This window comes from Anomaloglossus baeobatrachus, unplaced genomic scaffold (genome assembly GCF_048569485.1).
Source record: "Anomaloglossus baeobatrachus isolate aAnoBae1 unplaced genomic scaffold, aAnoBae1.hap1 Scaffold_4729, whole genome shotgun sequence".
NCBI classification, from domain to species: Eukaryota; Metazoa; Chordata; class Amphibia; order Anura; family Aromobatidae; genus Anomaloglossus; species Anomaloglossus baeobatrachus.
The window spans coordinates 147-17,981 of NW_027444073.1; the positions used below are offsets into that span (position 1 = coordinate 147).

General features: G+C 60.7%; 1 protein-coding gene across 1 annotated transcript; it reads right to left on the bottom strand.

The window, feature by feature from the left end:
- Positions 1-987: 987 nt before the first annotated feature.
- LOC142281379 (ephrin type-A receptor 2-like) lies at positions 988-17,252 on the bottom strand. The gene is made up of 4 exons (XM_075332847.1): positions 17,093-17,252; positions 9,869-9,936; positions 4,364-5,027; positions 988-1,679 (listed from the first exon to the last, which is right to left on the bottom strand). Exons 1-4 carry the CDS (start codon positions 17,181-17,183, stop codon positions 988-990), a joined length of 1,515 nt encoding a protein of 504 aa, XP_075188962.1. The 5' UTR covers positions 17,184-17,252.
- Between the last annotated feature and the right edge of the window lie 583 nt (positions 17,253-17,835).

The window sequence follows — 17,835 nt, forward strand, 5'->3', positions numbered from 1 at the left end:
TGACCGTGGAGAGGCCGGATGATGCAGGAACGCGCCCGTGACCGTGGAGAGGCCGGATGATGCAGGAACGCGACCGTGGAGAGGCCGGATGATGCAGGAACGCGACCGTGGAGAGGCCGGATGATGCAGGAACGCGACCGTGACCGTGGAGAGACCGGATGATGCAGGAACGCGACCGTGACGAGACCGGATGATGCAGGAACGCGACCGTGACCGTGGAGAGGCCGGATGATGCAGGAACGCGACCGTGACCGTGGAGAGGCCGGATGATGCAGGAACGCACCCGTGACCGTGGAGAGGCCGGATGATGCAGGAACGCGACCGTGGAGCGGCCGGATGATGCAGGAACGCGCCCGTGACCGTGGAGCGGCCGGATGATGCAGGAACGCGACCGAGGAGAGGCCGGATGATGCAGGAACGCGACCGTGGAGCGGCCGGATGATGCAGGAACGAGACCGTGACCGTGGAGCGGCCGGATGATGCAGGAACGAGACCGTGACCGTGGAGCGGCCGGATGATGCAGGAACGCGACCGAGGAGAGGCCGGATGATGCAGGAACGCGACCATGAATGAATGTGGGTCCGCCCCTCTGCTGTGCGCCAGTGTCTCTGCGTCGGATATCCCGCGCAGTCACGGCTTCCTGTTTGCTGGGCGCTTTGGGGGGTTCCCGACCTCAGGATGTCAGGAGGAAGCTGCGCTGCTTCCTTCTGCGATTCTCATCCAAGAACGACCCCCCCTGCAGAGCGCCGCACGGCTACGGATGGAAACTGGGAAAGTGACTGGCCCCCAATACAGGATGATGTGCCGGACACTCACTGTGGCCCCAGGGCTGAGCACGCAGGGGCCACGTGTGAGATCCATACCCCTCCCCCTCTATAAACCGGTAAACAAACCAAGAACAGGGCCAAGTTGCCCCGGACAGACGGAGGAACTCCGGGGGCCAGGAAAGAACAGCAGATAACAGAGAAGACTATTGCTGGAGAGCGGCTAGGATCCTCTATAAACACGGCCGGAGAGATCATCTTCAGGAGGTCTCACACCTGACGGCACTTCAAGAGGGGCGAGGACCCGGGCGACCTGCGGACACGTGCCAGTCACTGCCGGCACTACACGAGGGGCGAGGACCCGGGCGACCTGCGGAGACGTGAGGGGCGAGGACCCGGGCGACCTGCGGAGACGTGAGGGGCGAGGGACCCGGGCGACCTGCGGAGACGTGAGGGGCGAGGACCCGGGCGACCTGCGGAGACGTGAGGGGCGAGGACCCGGGCGACCTGCGGAGACGTGAGGGGCGAGGACCCGGGCGACCTGCGGAGACGTGAGGGGCGAGGACCCGGGCGACCTGCGGAGACGTGAGGGGCGAGGACCCGGGCGACCTGCGGAGACGTGAGGGGCGAGGACCCGGGCGACCTGCGGAGACGTGAGGGGCGAGGACCCGGGCGACCTGCGGAGACGTGAGGGGCGAGGACCCGGGCGACCTGCGGAGACGTGAGGGGCGAGGACCCGGGCGACCTGCGGAGACGTGAGGGGCGAGGACCCGGGCGACCTGCGGAGACGTGAGGGGCGAGGACCCGGGCGACCTGCGGAGACGTGAGGGACGAGGGCCCGGGAGACCTGCGGAGACGTGAGGGACGAGGGCCCGGGAGACCTGCGGAGACGTGAGGGGCGAGGACCCGGGCGACCTGCGGAGACGTGAGGGGCGAGGGACCCGGGAGACCTGCGGAGACGTGAGGGGCGAGGGCCCGGGAGACCTGCGGGGACGTGGGGGCGAGGGCCCGGGAGACCTGCGGGGACGTGAGGGGCGAGGGCCCGGGAGACCTGCGGAGACAAGCCAGTCACTGCCGGCACTACACGAGGGGGCGAGGACCCGGGCGACCTGCGGAGACGAGCCAGTCACTGCCGGCACTACACGAGGGGCGAGGACCCGGGAGACCTGCGGAGACGAGCCAGTCACTGCCGGCACTACACGAGGGGCGAGGACCCGAGCGACCTGCGGAGACGTGCCAGTCACTGCCGGCACTACACGAGGGGCGAGGACCCGGGCGACCTGCGGAGACGAGCCAGTCACTGCCGGCACTACACGAGGGGCGAGGACCCGAGCGACCTGCGGAGACGTGCCAGTCACTGCCGGCACTACACGAGGGGCGAGGACCCGGGAGACCTGCGGAGACGAGCCAGTCACTGCCGGCACTACACTAGGGGCGAGGACCCGGGCGACCTGCGGAGACGAGCCAGTCACTGCCGGCACTACACGAGGGGCGAGGACCCGGGCGACCTGCGGAGACGAGCCAGTCACTGCCGGCACTACACGAGGGGCGAGGACCCGGGAGACCTGCGGAGACGAGCCAGTCACTGCCGGCACTACACGAGGGGCGAGGACCCGGGCGACCTGCGGAGACGAGCCAGTCACTGCCGGCACCGCCCAGTTCCCACGGTTCAGCACAGTTAATGGAGGCCGGGAGGATCACCTGTATGCGCTGAATCAGGCGGTGACACATCCAGAACAATCGCTTGCTGGCCGCGTCCCCATCACACCCCTCAACGAGAGCACAAAACACCAGGTCACCGGGGGGAGGGGAACCCAAAACATGAGGCTGTGCCACGTCCATGTCACGGCAGCGCTGACAGAGCCCATAACTTACCACCTATCAAATATGGAGACGGGCCCCACATCCGGATGTAAGGGGGGGATTTCATACTGCGGATACGTGGCCCCTCACCGACAGCGGCCACAGGGGACACACAATTCTCAGGACGATCATACAAGGAGCAGCCAGTCACAAACAAAGCCAGAATATTGTACCAGAAAGGCCCAGCTGCGCTCCGCCCGCACGCTGCTCTGGGGGGAGAGAACTCGCTGGGAATTTGTACTGACCACAGAAAGATAAATACAAACATGGCTCCAGAGCTGCGTTCCCAGAACCCGGGGTCATCTCCCTGCACATTGTGCCAGCACGTCTTGCCTCAGCGAGGAGGGGGGAGCCCCGACTCCAAGGGGCCCGCGAGAGAGCCGCTTTATTCAGAGGACGTACGGAGGCGCCATCTACAGCACGAGCCCCAGGACTGTGCGGCCTCCCCTCATTCCTGACATATCCGTGCAGACACCTGTGGATCCCGGGGGCTCCTCCTGCGCCAGATACAGACACACAACCTGGTCCTAATAATAGTATTATTATCTGGAGGCTCCCGATGTGCGGGGCTGGGGGGGGGGGGGGGAATGGGGCTTCACCTCCGGGATCGGGACTGTACGAGGGGGGGGGGGGGTTAATGATGGCTCCGGGACCGTACGAGGGGGAATGGGGCTTCAGCTCCGGGACACGCTGGGCTCAGTAATGAGGGGTGAATAGTGGCGCTTCTGATGACATCACATGGCGGCCACCTCCTCTACAGACTACGCACTGTGTTGCTACAGATCATGTGTGATCTGCGGGATCTAAGGGATCACCCAATGACTGCACCCGCTCAGCGTCACCCGCAGAAGTACCAGAGATGTAACCCCCCCCCCCCTCCCCGACATGTCCCACAGCGGCCGTCACCTGTCCCCTCCGCACAGAGGAGACGCCGTCCTGTACATAGGTGGAGGCAACATGGCGGCCGGGATCAGAGGGAGGACAGCGCCGCATTCCTCCCACCTGAAGCTGCGGGAGAGTCCATGTGTGACCGAACAGGAACAGCCATTGTTTCCCAACACTGGCAACCTGACACACAGGCCCGAAACGCAGCAACGAGCAGTGACCTGGGGACAGGAGGCCAGAGGGGGGATGCAGCACCTGCCGACCACCGCACCCATCACTGAAAGGATAAGAATCGGCTGACAAGGAAAGCAGCCACTGACCGAAAGACTGATAGTGAGCGCAGCTCTGGAGTATACTACAGGAACAGTAATGTATGTGCACAGTGACTGCACCAGCAGAATAGTGAGTGCAGCTCTGGAGAATGATACAGGCGGTAACTCAGGATCAGTAATGTAATGTGTGTACACAGTGACTGCAGCAGCAGAATAGTGAGTGCAGCTCTGGAGTATAATACAGGAGGTAACTCAGGATCAGTAATGTAATGTATGTACACAGTGACTGCACCAGCAGAATAGTGAGTGCAGCTCTGGAGTATAATACAGGAGGTAACGCAGGATCAGTAATGTATGTACACAGTGACTGCACCAGCAGTATGCAGAGTGCAGCTCTGGAGTATAATACAGGAGGTAACTCAGGATCAGTAATGTATGTACACAGTTGCTGCACCAGCAGTATGCAGAGTGCAGCTCTGGAGTACTGTAGGTAGGTGCACAGTTGCTGCAGTTCAGGTACCTGTTGGTGGGTGTCAGATCGCCATGATCAGAAGGTCACATTATTAGGGCATATGTTACCTTGGCATTCGTCCCCCACTTTCTCGTATCCGGCCATGCAGACGCATTGTCCAATGAGCACCAGCCATTCTCCATCTGTATTGCAATGCATGCTGGGAACATCTCCAACGGACACGGCGTTTTGCACACACTTTCCGGTAACCTTGGCCAGGGTTTGGGAGTCGGCCCCAGCGACGGTCTCTGGGAAGAGCGCCATGCCTTGTACCACGGCTGGACACTTCTTGTAGTAGATCCGCACGGAGAGCAGGGCCACGCAGGCGCCGATGTCCTGGAAGGCCAGGTAGAAGCCTTTCTTGGCCAGTTTCCCCACAGACCGCACCTCGATGTTTAGCTTCAGGTTTCGGGAGTCGATGTCCCCCTGCAGCGTGATCTCATCGGGGGCGATGGTATCGATCTTGCGGAAAAGTCTCTTCTGGAAGTTGATGCCGATGTCCATGTCGGACTCCATGTAGTACAGGTTGAAGGTCTCCTTACAAGCCCCCGAAACGCCAGAGAAGCTGTTGCAGTCGCGGACGGTGAAGTGCAGCTCGATGAAGATGCGCTGCGCCTCGCTGCGGTAGATCCAGCTGGTGCGGAGCCAGTTGTCCTGCTCGCCCTCCTGCACGTTACATACGGTGTACATGAAGATGGCGCTGCCGTTCTTCCAGTCCGGCAGAAGATCCCACTGCAAGAGAAGGAGAACGTGAGCCGCGGGCAGCACCAACCGGGGAGGGGGGGCACAAAGAGCGACAGGGAGAACGTAAGCCGCGGGCAGCACCAACTGGGGAGGAGGGAGGGCACAAAGAGCGACAGGGAGAACGTGAGCCGCGGGCAGCACCAACCGGGGAGGGGGGGGCACAAAGAGCAACAGGGAGAACGTAAGCCGCGGGCAGCACCAACCGGGGAGGGGGGGCACAAAGAGCGACAGGGAGAACGTGAGCCGCGGGCAGCACCAACCGGGGAGGGGGGGCACAAAGAGCGACAGGGAGAACGTAAGCCACGGGCAGCACCAACTGGGGAGGAGGGAGGGCACAAAGAGCGACAGGGAGAACGTGAGCCGCGGGCAGCACCAACCGGGGAGGAGGGAGGGCACAAAGAGCGACAGGGAGAACGTGAGCTGCGAGCAGCACCAACCGGGGAGGGGGGGCACAAAGAGCGACAGGGAGAACGTGAGCCGCAGGCAGCACCAACCGGGGAGGAGGGAGGGCACAAAGAGCGACAGGGAGAACGTGAGCTGCGAGCAGCACCAACCGGGGAGGGGGGGGCACAAAGAGCGACAGGGAGAACGTGAGCCGCGGGCAGCACCAAGCAGGGAAGGGGGGGCACAAAGAGCAACAGGGAGAACGTGAGCCGCGGGCAGCACCAACCGGGGAGGGGGGGCACAAAGAGCGACAGGGAGAACGTGAGCTGCGGGCAGCACCAACCGGGGAGGGGGGCACAAAGAGCGACAGAGAGAACGTGAGCCGCGGGCAGCACCAACCGGGGAGGGGGGACACAGAGCGACCGGAAGAACGTGAGCCGCGGGCAGCACCAACCGGGGAGGGGGCACAAAGAGCAACAGGGAGAACGTGAGCCGCGGGCAGCACCAACCGGGGAGGGGGGGGGGCACAAGGAAGGACAGGGAGAATGTGAGCCGCGGGCAGCACCAACCGGGGAGGGGGGGGCACAAAGAGCGACCGGAAGAACGAGAGCCGCGGGAAGCGCCAACCGGGGAGGGGGCGGGGGCACAAAGAGCGACAGGGAGAACGTGAGCCTCGGGCAGCACCAACCGGGTAGGGGGGGGGAGCACAATGAAGGACAGGGGGAAACTGAGCCGCGGGCAGCACCAACCGGGGAGGGGGGCAAAAGGAAGGACAGGGAGAACGTGAGCCGCGGGCAGCACCAACTGGGGGAAAGGGGGGGGCACAATGAAGGACAGGGGGAACGTGAGCCGCGGGCAGCACCAACTGGGGGAAAGGGGGGGGCACAATGAAGGACAGGGGGAACGTGAGCCGCGGGCAGCACCAACCGGGGAGGGGGGCACAATGAAGGACAGGGGGAACGTGAGCCGCGGGCAGCACCAACCGGGGAGGGGGGCACAATGAAGGACAGGGGGAACGTGAGCCGCGGGCAGCACCAACCGGGGAGGGGGGCACAATGAAGGACAGGGGGAACGTGAGCCGCGGGCAGCACCAACCGGGGAGGGGGAGGGGGGCACAAGGAAGGACAGGGAGAACGTGAGCCGCGGGCAGCACCAACCGAGGAGGGGGGGCACAAGGAAGGACAGGGAGAACGTGAGCCGCGGGCAGCACCAACCGGGAAGGGGGGGCACAAGGAAGGACAGGGAGAACGTGAGCCGCGGGCAGCACCAACCGAGGAGGGGGGCACAAGGAAGGAAAGGGAGAACGTGAGCCGCGGGCAGCACCAACCGAGGAGGGGGGCACAAGGAAGGAAAGGGAGAACGTGAGCCGCGGGCAGCACCAACCGAGGAGGGGGGCACAAGGAAGGACAGGGAGAACGTGATCCACGGGCAGCACCAACCGGTGTGGGGGGGGGGGGCACAAGTAAGGACCGGGAGACCGTGAGCCACAGGCAGCACCAGGGGAACGTGAGCCACGGGCAGCACCAACCGGGGGAAAGAGGGGGGCACAATGAAGGACAGGGGGAACGTGAGCCACGGGCAGCACCAACCAGGGAGGGGGGGGCACAAGGAACGACAGGGAGAATGTGAGCCACAAACAGCACCAACCGGGGAGGGGGGGGGGCCACAAAAAAGGACAGGGAGAACGTGAGCCGCGGGCAGCACCAACTGGGGAGGTGGGCCCAAAAGGAACGACAGGGAGAACGTAAGCCGCGGACAGCACCACCAACGGGTGAGGGGGGGCACAAGGAAGGACAGGGAGAACGTGAGCCGTGGGCAGCACCACCAACCGGAGAAAGGGGGGGGGGGTAACAAGGAAGGACAGCCAGGGCCGAACAATGCAAATCCTACCCAGCTGCTCCTGTTGGCTGAAACGCGTTGTATTATCTGAATAACAGGAGCTTCTAAAATATTTTAACAATAAAACAACTTTAATCTTAACGGAACCTGTGCATTGTCAGCGCTCGCCAGACCGATAATCCAATTACTTACCACATGCACACTCCCTTCTGAGGGATTCGGTCAGAGCTGCAGCAAGACATAGGCACTCCATTTCGAAGTGAAACCCTCAGCTGGAGAACGGTGGATCGCTGTAACACTCCAGAACCCAGAGTGCCGGGGATTTCAGGAGGAATCAGCGGTCCTGAATCCGGACATCTCCAACAAAGATCACGATCTAACAGGATCGCTACCAAGGCTCCAAACCCCCAATCCACACTAGATCGGAGGATCTATACAACCAACACCGGGGTTGTGCGAGGGCGCACAACCTCACCAGGTGAGCAAACTCTTATTCCTCTTAATTTAATCTTAGACCCGCGGGTACTTCTCATAGGCGCTACTTTCTCTTTTTTAGCAGCTGCTCCTGTTGACTCACAGGCGGCCCCTTTCCCACGTCCGTTGCCCCAGCTCCCGGCCGCCCATCTCACTCCCTGACCCGGAGTCTCACCGGCGGCTGCTTTCCCACGTCCGCTGCCCCAGCTCCCGGCCGCCCATCTCACTCCCTGACCCGGAGTCTCACCGGCGGCCGCTTTCCCACGTCCGCTGCCCCAGCTCCCGGCCGCCCATCTCACTCCCTGACCCGGGGTCTCACCGGCGGCTGCTTTCCCACGTCCGCTGCCCCAGCTCCCGGCCGCCCATCTCACTCCCTGACCCGGAGTCTCACCGGCGGCTGCTTTCCCACGTCCGCTGCCCCAGCTCCCGGCTGCCCATCTCACTCCCTGACCCGGAGTCTCACCGGCGGCTGCTTTCCCACGTCCGCTGCCCCAGCTCCCGGCCGCCCATCTCACTCCCTGACCCGGAGTCTCACCGGCGGCCGCTTTCCCACGTCCGCTGCCCCAGCTCCCGGCCGCCCATCTCACTCCCTGACCCGGGGTCTCACAGGCGGCCCCTTTCCCACGTCCGTTGCCCCAGCTCCCGGCCGCCCATCTCACTCCCTGACCCGGGGTCTCACCGGCGGCCGCTTTCCCACGTCCGCTGCCCCAGCTCCCGGCCGCCCATCTCACTCCCTGACCCGGGGTCTCACCGGCGGCCGCTTTCCCACGTCCGTTGCCCCAGCTCCCGGCCGCCCATCTCACTCCCTGACCCGGAGTCTCACCGGCGGCTGCTTTCCCACGTCCGCTGCCCCAGCTCCCGGCCGCCCATCTCACTCCCTGACCCGGGGTCTCACAGGCGGCCCCTTTCCCACGTCCGTTGCCCCAGCTCCCGGCCGCCCATCTCACTCCCTGACCCGGGGTCTCACCGGCGGCTGCTTTCCCACGTCCGCTGCCCCAGCTCCCGGCCGCCCATCTCACTTCCTGACCCGGGGTCTCACCGGCGGCCGCTTTCCCATGTCCGCTGCCCCAGCTCCCGGCCGCCCATCCCACTCCCTGACCCGGGGTCTCACCGGCGGCTGCTTTCCCACGTCCGCTGCCCCAGCTCCCGGCCGCCCATCTCACTCCCTGACCCGGAGTCTCACCGGCGGCGGCTGCTTTCCCACGTCCGCTGCCCCAGCTCCCGGCCGCCCATCTCACTCCCTGACCCGGGGTCTCACCGGCGGCTGCTTTCCCACGTCCGCTGCCCCAGCTCCCGGCCGGCCATCTCACTCCCTGACCCAGGGTCTCACCGGTGGACGCTTTCCCACGTCCGCTGCCCCAGCTCCCGGCCGCCCATCTCACTCCCTGACCCGGGGTCTCACCGGCGGCCGCTTTCCCACGTCCGCTGCCCCAGCTCCCGGCCGGCCATCTCACTCCCTGACCCGGGGTCTCACCGGCGGCCGCTTTCCCACGTCCGCTGCCCCAGCTCCCGGCCGGCCATCTCACTCCCTGACCCGGGGTCTCACCGGCGGCCGCTTTCACACGTCCGCTGCCCCAGCTCCCGGCCGGCCATCTCACTCCCTGACCCGGGGTCTCACCGGCGGCCGCTTTCCCACGTCCGCTGCCCCAGCTCCCGGCCGCCCATCTCACTCCCTGACCCGGGGTCTCACCGGCGGCCGCTTTCCCACGTCCACTGCCCCAAATCCAAACACAATAATTACAGTCACGGCCATTAATAATTCTCCTCCGGGGTCTGCGCCACATGTCGGGCGACCACTTCACCCTCAAGGTCACTGCCGGTGTTAAGTGGCAGCTGATTAGGCCGAGTCTCGGGATTAGCGCTGTCATCGCAATAATTAACCCCTCCATCTCTGCTCCCCAGGGGAACGGAGCAGGTGGTCTGCGTTATTCCAGGGCTGCCAGGAGGATTCTGGGTAATGAGGGCCACAGACGACAGAGGGCCACACGACCGCTGTCTCCTGCGCCAAACCCCAACCAGCTCCAAAACGGAGGCGTGATGGGATTAACCGGCTAATGAGTAAACTCTGGAAAGACAAACAGCGCGGTGCAGGGGGCGGGAGACGCAGGGGCGCTAGGACAGGGTGCACTTACCCCTTTCCCAAACGGGTTGGTCAGCCAGCCGGTCTCTCCCTTCATCTTCTCAAAATCCAGGAGCATGACTGAAAGAAAAGAAGAGGAGAGAGTCAGTGACAGCAGCGGATGACGCCAGCTCCGGCGGCTCGGTCATACACAGGCCGCGATGCATATAGGAAGACACTACAAGTACCAGCATGCCTGTACACAGGATATAATGGAAGCCAGCTGTGCGGTTATGTAACGGCCACGTGGGCCACATTCCTGCACCGTATAATAACACCTAATCACAAGTCCAGACGAGCGCACGACGCCGAGCCAAAACCACCTCCGTGGGCCGCGAGTCAGCACGGGAAAAGCTGAGTCACGGAGAATCCCCCCCTACAGCAGCCGCCACTACCGCCCCCACCGGAGCAGACCCCACAAACCTGCCAGCACGTCCACACTGAGGGCAGCGCCAGCACCTGCGGTGCCTCCATCGCCCACGTCTGCAGCAGCCACTAATGGCGACAGCGTCATTCCCTGCGGGATTCACCCTGCGTATCTGACAGGGGGAAGCCGCTGACGGCTCAAGGGCCCCCATCACAGGTGCGGATTTCCGGTATTGCTTGGACCGGAGCCTGGGAATGTAAAGGTGCGCTCCCCGTCCCCGTGCCAGCTCCCCCTCCCTGAATAAACAGTGGCAAAGCAAACAGTGCGGCATGTGGGGGGGGGGGGCTGTGCCATTCTCTGCCGGGGCTCAGCGGCACATCGCACTGTACGGACACATGACGGCAACCCCCATCATAGGATCACACTGTACGGACAAACGACGGCGTTCCCCCCCCCATCATAGGATCACACTGTACGGACACATGACGGCGTCCCCCATCATAGGATTGCACCGTACGGACATGTGACAGCGCCCCTCATCATAGGATCACACTGTACGGACACATGACAGCACCCCCCATCATAGGATTGCACCGTACGGACATGTGACAGTGTCCCCCATCATAGGATCACACTGTACGGACACATGACAGCACCCCCCATCATAGGATTGCACCGTACGGACATGTGACAGCGTCCCCGCCATCATAGGATCACACTGTACGGACACATGACAGCGCCCCCCCCATCATAGGATCACACTGTACGGACACATGACAGCATCCCCCATCATAGGATTGCACCGTACGGACATGTGACAGCGCCCCCCATCATAGCATCACACTGTATGGGCATGTAACGGCCTCACTGAGTGTCCCCATCATAGGATCACACTGTACGGACACATGACAGCGCCCCCCATCATAGCATCACACTGTACAGACACATGACAGCGCCCCCCATCATAGGATTGCACCGTACGGACATGTGACAGTGTCCCCCATCATAGGATCACACTGTACGGACACATGACAGCACCCCCCATCATAGGATTGCACCGTACGGACATGTGACAGCGTCCCCGCCATCATAGGATCACACTGTACGGACACATGACAGCGCCCCCCCATCATAGGATTGCACCGTACGGACATGTGACAGCGTCCCCCATCATAGGATCACACTGTACGGACACATGACAGCACCCCCCATCATAGGATCACACTGTACGGACACATGACAGCATCCCCCATCATAGGATTGCACCGTACGGACATGTGACAGCGCCCCCATCATAGCATCACACTGTATGGGCATGTAACGGCCTCACTGAGTGTCCCCATCATAGGATCACACTGTACGGACACATGACAGCGCCCCCCCATCATAGGATCACACTGTACGGACACATTACAGCGTCCCCCCATCATAGGATCACACTGTACAGACACATGACAGCGCCCCCCATCATAGGATCACACTGTACAGACACATGACAGCGCCCCCCATCATAGGATCACACTGTACAGACACATGACAGCGCCCCCCCATCATAGGATCACACTGTACGGACACATTACAGCGTCCCCCCCATCATAGGATCACACTGTACAGACACATGACAGCGCCCCCCATCATAGGATCACACTGTACAGACACATGACAGCGCCCCCCATCATAGGATCACACTGTACAGACACATGACAGCGCCCCCCATCATAGGATCACACTGTACAGACACATTACAGCGTCCCCCCATCATAGGATCACACTGTACAGACACATGACAGCGCCCCCCATCATAGGATCACACTGTACAGACACATGACAGCGCCCCCCATCATAGGATCACACTGTACGGACACATGACAGCGCCCCCCATCATAGCATCACACTGTACAGACACATGACAGCATCCCCCATCATAGGATCACACTGTACAGACACATGACAGCATCCCCCATCATAGGATCACACTGTACGGACACATGACAGCGCCCCCCATCATAGCATCACACTGTACGGACACATGACGGCGTCCCCCATCATAGCATCCCCCATCATAGGATCACACTGTACGGACACATGACAGCATCCCCCATCATAGCATCACACTGTATGGGCATGTAACGGCCTCACTGAGTGTCCCCATCATAGGATCGCACAACGTTATTCATGATGAACACCACTGTGGTATTACTGGTGATATCAGCACCAGTGATCGCGCTGGAGACGCACCGGACACCGATCGCCGGGGTGAACACCTTCCGATACGCCGCCGTCACATCCCCACCTGACAGTTTCCATCCGCCACGAGCCCCCCACATCCTCACACTGATCCCAAAAACAACAAATCTGTCCCCGCAGGAAGCGCAGCGCTCCTCCTCTTACATGTGGTGACTACCACAATCCCATAACAATGCACTGCGTACGCGCCAGCCACGGGCAGGAAGAGCGGAGCGTCAGCTCCTCGTACGAGCCCCGACACGTCGCATCCGCAGACATCCCAGATCAGATCTATCATGTATGTAACCTACGACCTCCAACAGAGCCGCACACAGGTGGGTGGTGCGCACCCCAAATCACTGAGGAGGAGGTGTCCTTATATGCCACCTATGGATATATGCCACCTATGGATATAGGGGTCCGGCCATATCGACGACCCTCACATGACCCAGACCATATCTGCAGCTCTCGAGGTCCAATCAGTGAGGTTTCCAGTGAGACCCCCACAGGTCTGCGGTCAGGTGGGAGGGAAGAGACGCACTTCCACACTCATCCTAATTATCATTAAAAAGGCAAAGAGAGAAGTTTACACCCCCAAAGAAATAACATGGTGCCCCCCCAGAGAGGCGGCCTGAGACCCCCGACGCCCTCTGGCTACAGAGGAGCCTCATTAGTGAATGAATACGACTCACCCAGAAGAACAAAAAGCCAAACCTCCCCGCATCGCCCGGCCGTGACTCAAACTCCCATCATTCGAGCCCACCATCCTCCGGAGGCCACGCTGGTCCTGTGTGGCACCTCCCCCGCTCACAGCCAATGCTGGAAACGCGTGCGATTTACAACAAACGTTCCAAGCTTTCATGTTCAGCTAACACCGCAGAGTCCTCCTGCCAAGAAATGTACAGAAGTGCGGGAGGAACGGTCCATTATCAGCAATCCGAGCGCCGCTGCCATCAACCTGTCCACGCAGGAGCTTATCCCACGTTTATAAAGTGCCGCCCCCATCAGGAGCCCCGGTGAGACCCGGACGAGGGAGAGAAACCGCAGCGGATAGGTGGATTGAAAACTGCGGCGAACGGGGATGGAGCAAAACCGCAGCGGATAGGTGGAACAAAAACCAAGGCGAACGGGGATGAAGCAAAACCGCAGCGGATAGGTGGAACAAAAACCAAGGCGAACGGGGATGGAGCAAAACCGCAGCAGATAGGTGGAACAAAAACCAAGGCGAACGGGGATGGAGCAAAACCGCAGCAGATAGGTGGAACAAAAACCAAGGCGAACGGGGATGGAGCAAAACCGCAGCGGATAGGTGGAACAAAAACCAAGGCGAACGGGGATGGAGCAAAACCGCAGCGGATAGGTGGAACAAAAACCACGGCGAACGGTGAGGGAAAGAAACCACGGTGGACTGGTGGAACAAAGACCACGGTGAATGGGTGGAAAAAACCCCACTGAACGGGGAATAAAACTGCGGTGAACAGGGGACCAAAACCGCGGTGAACGGGTGGAACGGGGAGCGAAACCGCAGTGAATGGGGCAGAGCAGCAGCAAATAGGGGGGGTGCAAAACCTCAGCAAAAGGGGAGGGAAAAACAATACCACAAAACCATGGCAAACGGAGGGGGAACGAAACTAAGGCCGCTGAATCTACCCAACTGCTGATCAGAATTCCCCAAATCCGCTATAGACTGCAGCGCCCCCTAGGGGCTACATCACCAAGAACCACAGTTTTATAAGACACTTTCTAACACAAGTGCTGCTTCACGGGAACCTCCCTAGTCTGGATCTGGGAAAGCTGAATGACAGCACATCCCCCACAGGGAGCTCCAGCAGCTTTCCCAGACCCCTGAGTGGCAGCTCCTCAGTATGTATGTGTATATATATATATATATATATATATATATATATATATATATATATATATATATATATATATATATATATATATATATATATATATATATATATATATATATATATATATATATATATATATATTAGTATCCAGTCCACGGGTGGTAGATTTGTGTTTTATGGTGCTGGGAATACAAAGGTTAGCTGTACACCTTTATAACCACGGGGGCGAAACGTCACCGGGAGGACAGAGGCCTGGCATTCCTCAGCGTGAATCAGGGCCGCACCCCATCTCTACGGTGACTTCAGAAACATTTCCGGGCAGAATACCATACAAGTGGCCTCATGGTGCAGGCGCCCAGGCGGTGTCCGACCGACTGTCAGCTCCTGTGTACAGTGTGCGCTCCGGCCTCCAGAGGCCACTACTGAATCACAAGGAGGAAGGGGCTCACACGCCGGTCCGTGATCGGGGGCAGCGCTCACACGCCGGTCCGTGATGGGGGCAGCGCTCACACGCCGGTCCGTGATCGGGGGCAGCGCTCACACATGATGGGGGACTTTGGACGCTACAATCGTCTCATATTCAATAAGAGGTAGAGCATTCAGTGAATGGCTTTAGAGTGTCAGCTCCGAGGCCCAGCCTCATCCCCCACAATACATACTAGCACCAGTGTAGGTGGTCAGTCGTGGCCCGCTCTCATGTACGAGGTGGTGGTCTTGTGTCTGGGGCACGCCGGCCGGTCACACGCTCGCTCGGTCACACCGTGACACTTCATACACAGAATTACTGGAGGGACGGAGCGAAAATTGTAAAACCGCAGCATGAAACGCTGAACACAAGAGACTATTGTGTGCGGAGAGGATGGAACAGAGGATTTACTGTACGGGACCCCCTGCGAGGAGACGCCCCCCGCGCACAATACCTGATATAAACTGTATATAGAGGGGTCATTCACACACACTAACCTGCAGAGCTGACACTCTACACACGAGCTCCCCCACAGGGCTGCAGAGTATACCCTTCCCTGGAGGGACGGCTGTGGAGAGGAGCTTGGCAGCGGCAGCCTATGACGCCGGCAGCGCCCGCTCCTGAGGGGCCCAGCTTCTATATTTGATCGCAGTGTCCCAGAATTCACCATTAATCACTTCACACGTCTGATGTCATCGCAGCCGCCAAATCCTCATTAACAATATGTGCAGACATCACGAACCATGCCACCTCCGCACCACTGTGCATGGGGGGGGGATATATACTGTATATACAGTATATACTGGGGCCGCCGATGTCAGTGCGTGCTCCGGGCAGGCGGTGTCAGTGGCCAACGGCCGGAGGGGACGGCTGTGGAGCGCAGCTGGCGGATGACTGGAGGCGCCGGTGTAAGTGATCCAGACACCAATCCCACAGCAACATTACCTCCGACTGACAGGAGCACTGCGCTCCGGAGGTGCCACCGCCGCTCAGCCACGGGGGCAACAGTCACTGGCTCAATAAGGGGTTAAACTGTACGGGGATGGGAATGTGAGCATAACATAGGGGCAGGCAAACTTCATACACTGCCCCCCCATAACAGCATCACCGGATACCGCCACACTCTGCCCCCCCATAACAGCATCACCGGAAACCGCCACACTCTGCCCCCCATAATAACATCACTGGATACCGCCACACTCTGCCCCCCCATAACAACATCACCGGATACCGCCACACTCTGCCCCCGTAATAATGTCACCGGAGACCACCACACTCAGCCCCCCCATAACAACATCACCGGATACCGCCACACTCTGCCCCCCATAGCAACATCACCGGATACCGCCACACTCTGCTCCCCCATAGCAACATCACCGGATACCGCCACACTCTGCTCCCCCATAACAACATCACCGGATACCGCCACACTCTGCCCCCCCATAACAGCATCACCGGATACCGCCACACTCTGCCCCCCCATAACAGCATCACCGGATACCGCCACACTCTGCCCCCCCATAACAGCATCACCGGATACCGCCACACTCTGCCCCCCCATAACATCATCACCGGAGACCTCCACACGCTGCCCCCCCATAACAACATCACCGGAGACCTCCACACGCTGCCCCCCGTAATAACATCACAGAGACCGCCACACTCTGCCCCCCGTAATAGTGTCACAGAGACCGCCACACTCTGCCCCCCGTAATAGTGTCACAGAGACCGCCACACTCTGCCCCCCGTAATAGTGTCACAGAGACCGCCACACTCTGCCCCCCGTAATAGTGTCACAGAGACCGCCACACTCTGCCCCCCGTAATAGTGTCACAGAGACCGCCACACTCTGCCCCCCGTAATAGTGTCACAGAGACCGCCACACTCTGCCCCCCGTAATAGTGTCACAGAGACCGCCACACTCTGCCCCCCGTAATAGTGTCACAGAGACCGCCACACTCTGCCCCCCGTAATAGTGTCACAGAGACCGCCACACTCTGCCCCCCCGTAATAGTGTCACAGAGACTGCCACACACTGCCCCCCCCATATTAATGTCACAGAGCGCCACACTCTGCCCCCATAACTATATCACAGAGACCTCCACACTCTTCCCCCCGTAATAGTGTCACAGAGAGCGCCACTCTGCCCCCCATAATAGTGTCACAGAGACCACCACACTCTGCCCCCCATAATAGTGTCACAGAGCGCAACACTCTGCCCCCCGTAATAGTGTCACAGAGACCCCCGTAATACTAGTATCACCAGACACCTCTGCACCGATATAAGGGTCTTCCTGCTATCTGAGCCCCCCGTGCACTCACCCTCCGTGGTCTGCAGGGACAGCAGGACGCGGCCGCAGAGCAGCAGCAGCAGCAGGGTGCCGGCGGGGCTGGTGCCGGCGGGGCGGCTCATGGTCCGGGCTGCTGGTGCCGCGCTCTATCCCGTAACTTCCAGGACTTTCTGCCGTCCGCTGTGCGGCTCCGCTGCTCACCCATGCCTGACCCCGCCCACAGAGCGATAGCCACGCCTCTTCTCATTCATACCTCTCTCCGGCCCCGCCCCCGCTTTCTTAAAGGCACAGCACATCCTGTGCTTCTGGCAGCTTTGATCTCCAGACAGACTGTTGCCCATTGTCCTGTAATAAATCAGCGATCAGAGTTTGTAACAACCTGCAACCTCCAATCATCTGCGCATTACCACTGACAGCCGGGCGATCAATCGATCAATGGCCCGGGTGATAACACATTCAAGGGGCCAATAAAACAGTCACATGGGGGCAGAGTATCCGTCCAGAGACAATCCCGGGGGGACGGGGGCTGCTGGCAGCATATGGGGGGGGGGGCAGAGTATCTGTCCAGAGACAACCCGGGGGGACGGGGGCTGCTGGCAGCATATGGGGGGGGGGGCAGAGTATCCATCCAGAGACAACCCGGGGGGACGGGGGCTGCTGGCAGCATATCGGGGGGGGGGCAGAGTATCCATCCAGAGACAACCCCGGGGGGACGGGGGCTGCTGGCAGCATATGGGGGGGGGGGGGGGGGCAGAGTATCCGTCCAGAGACAAC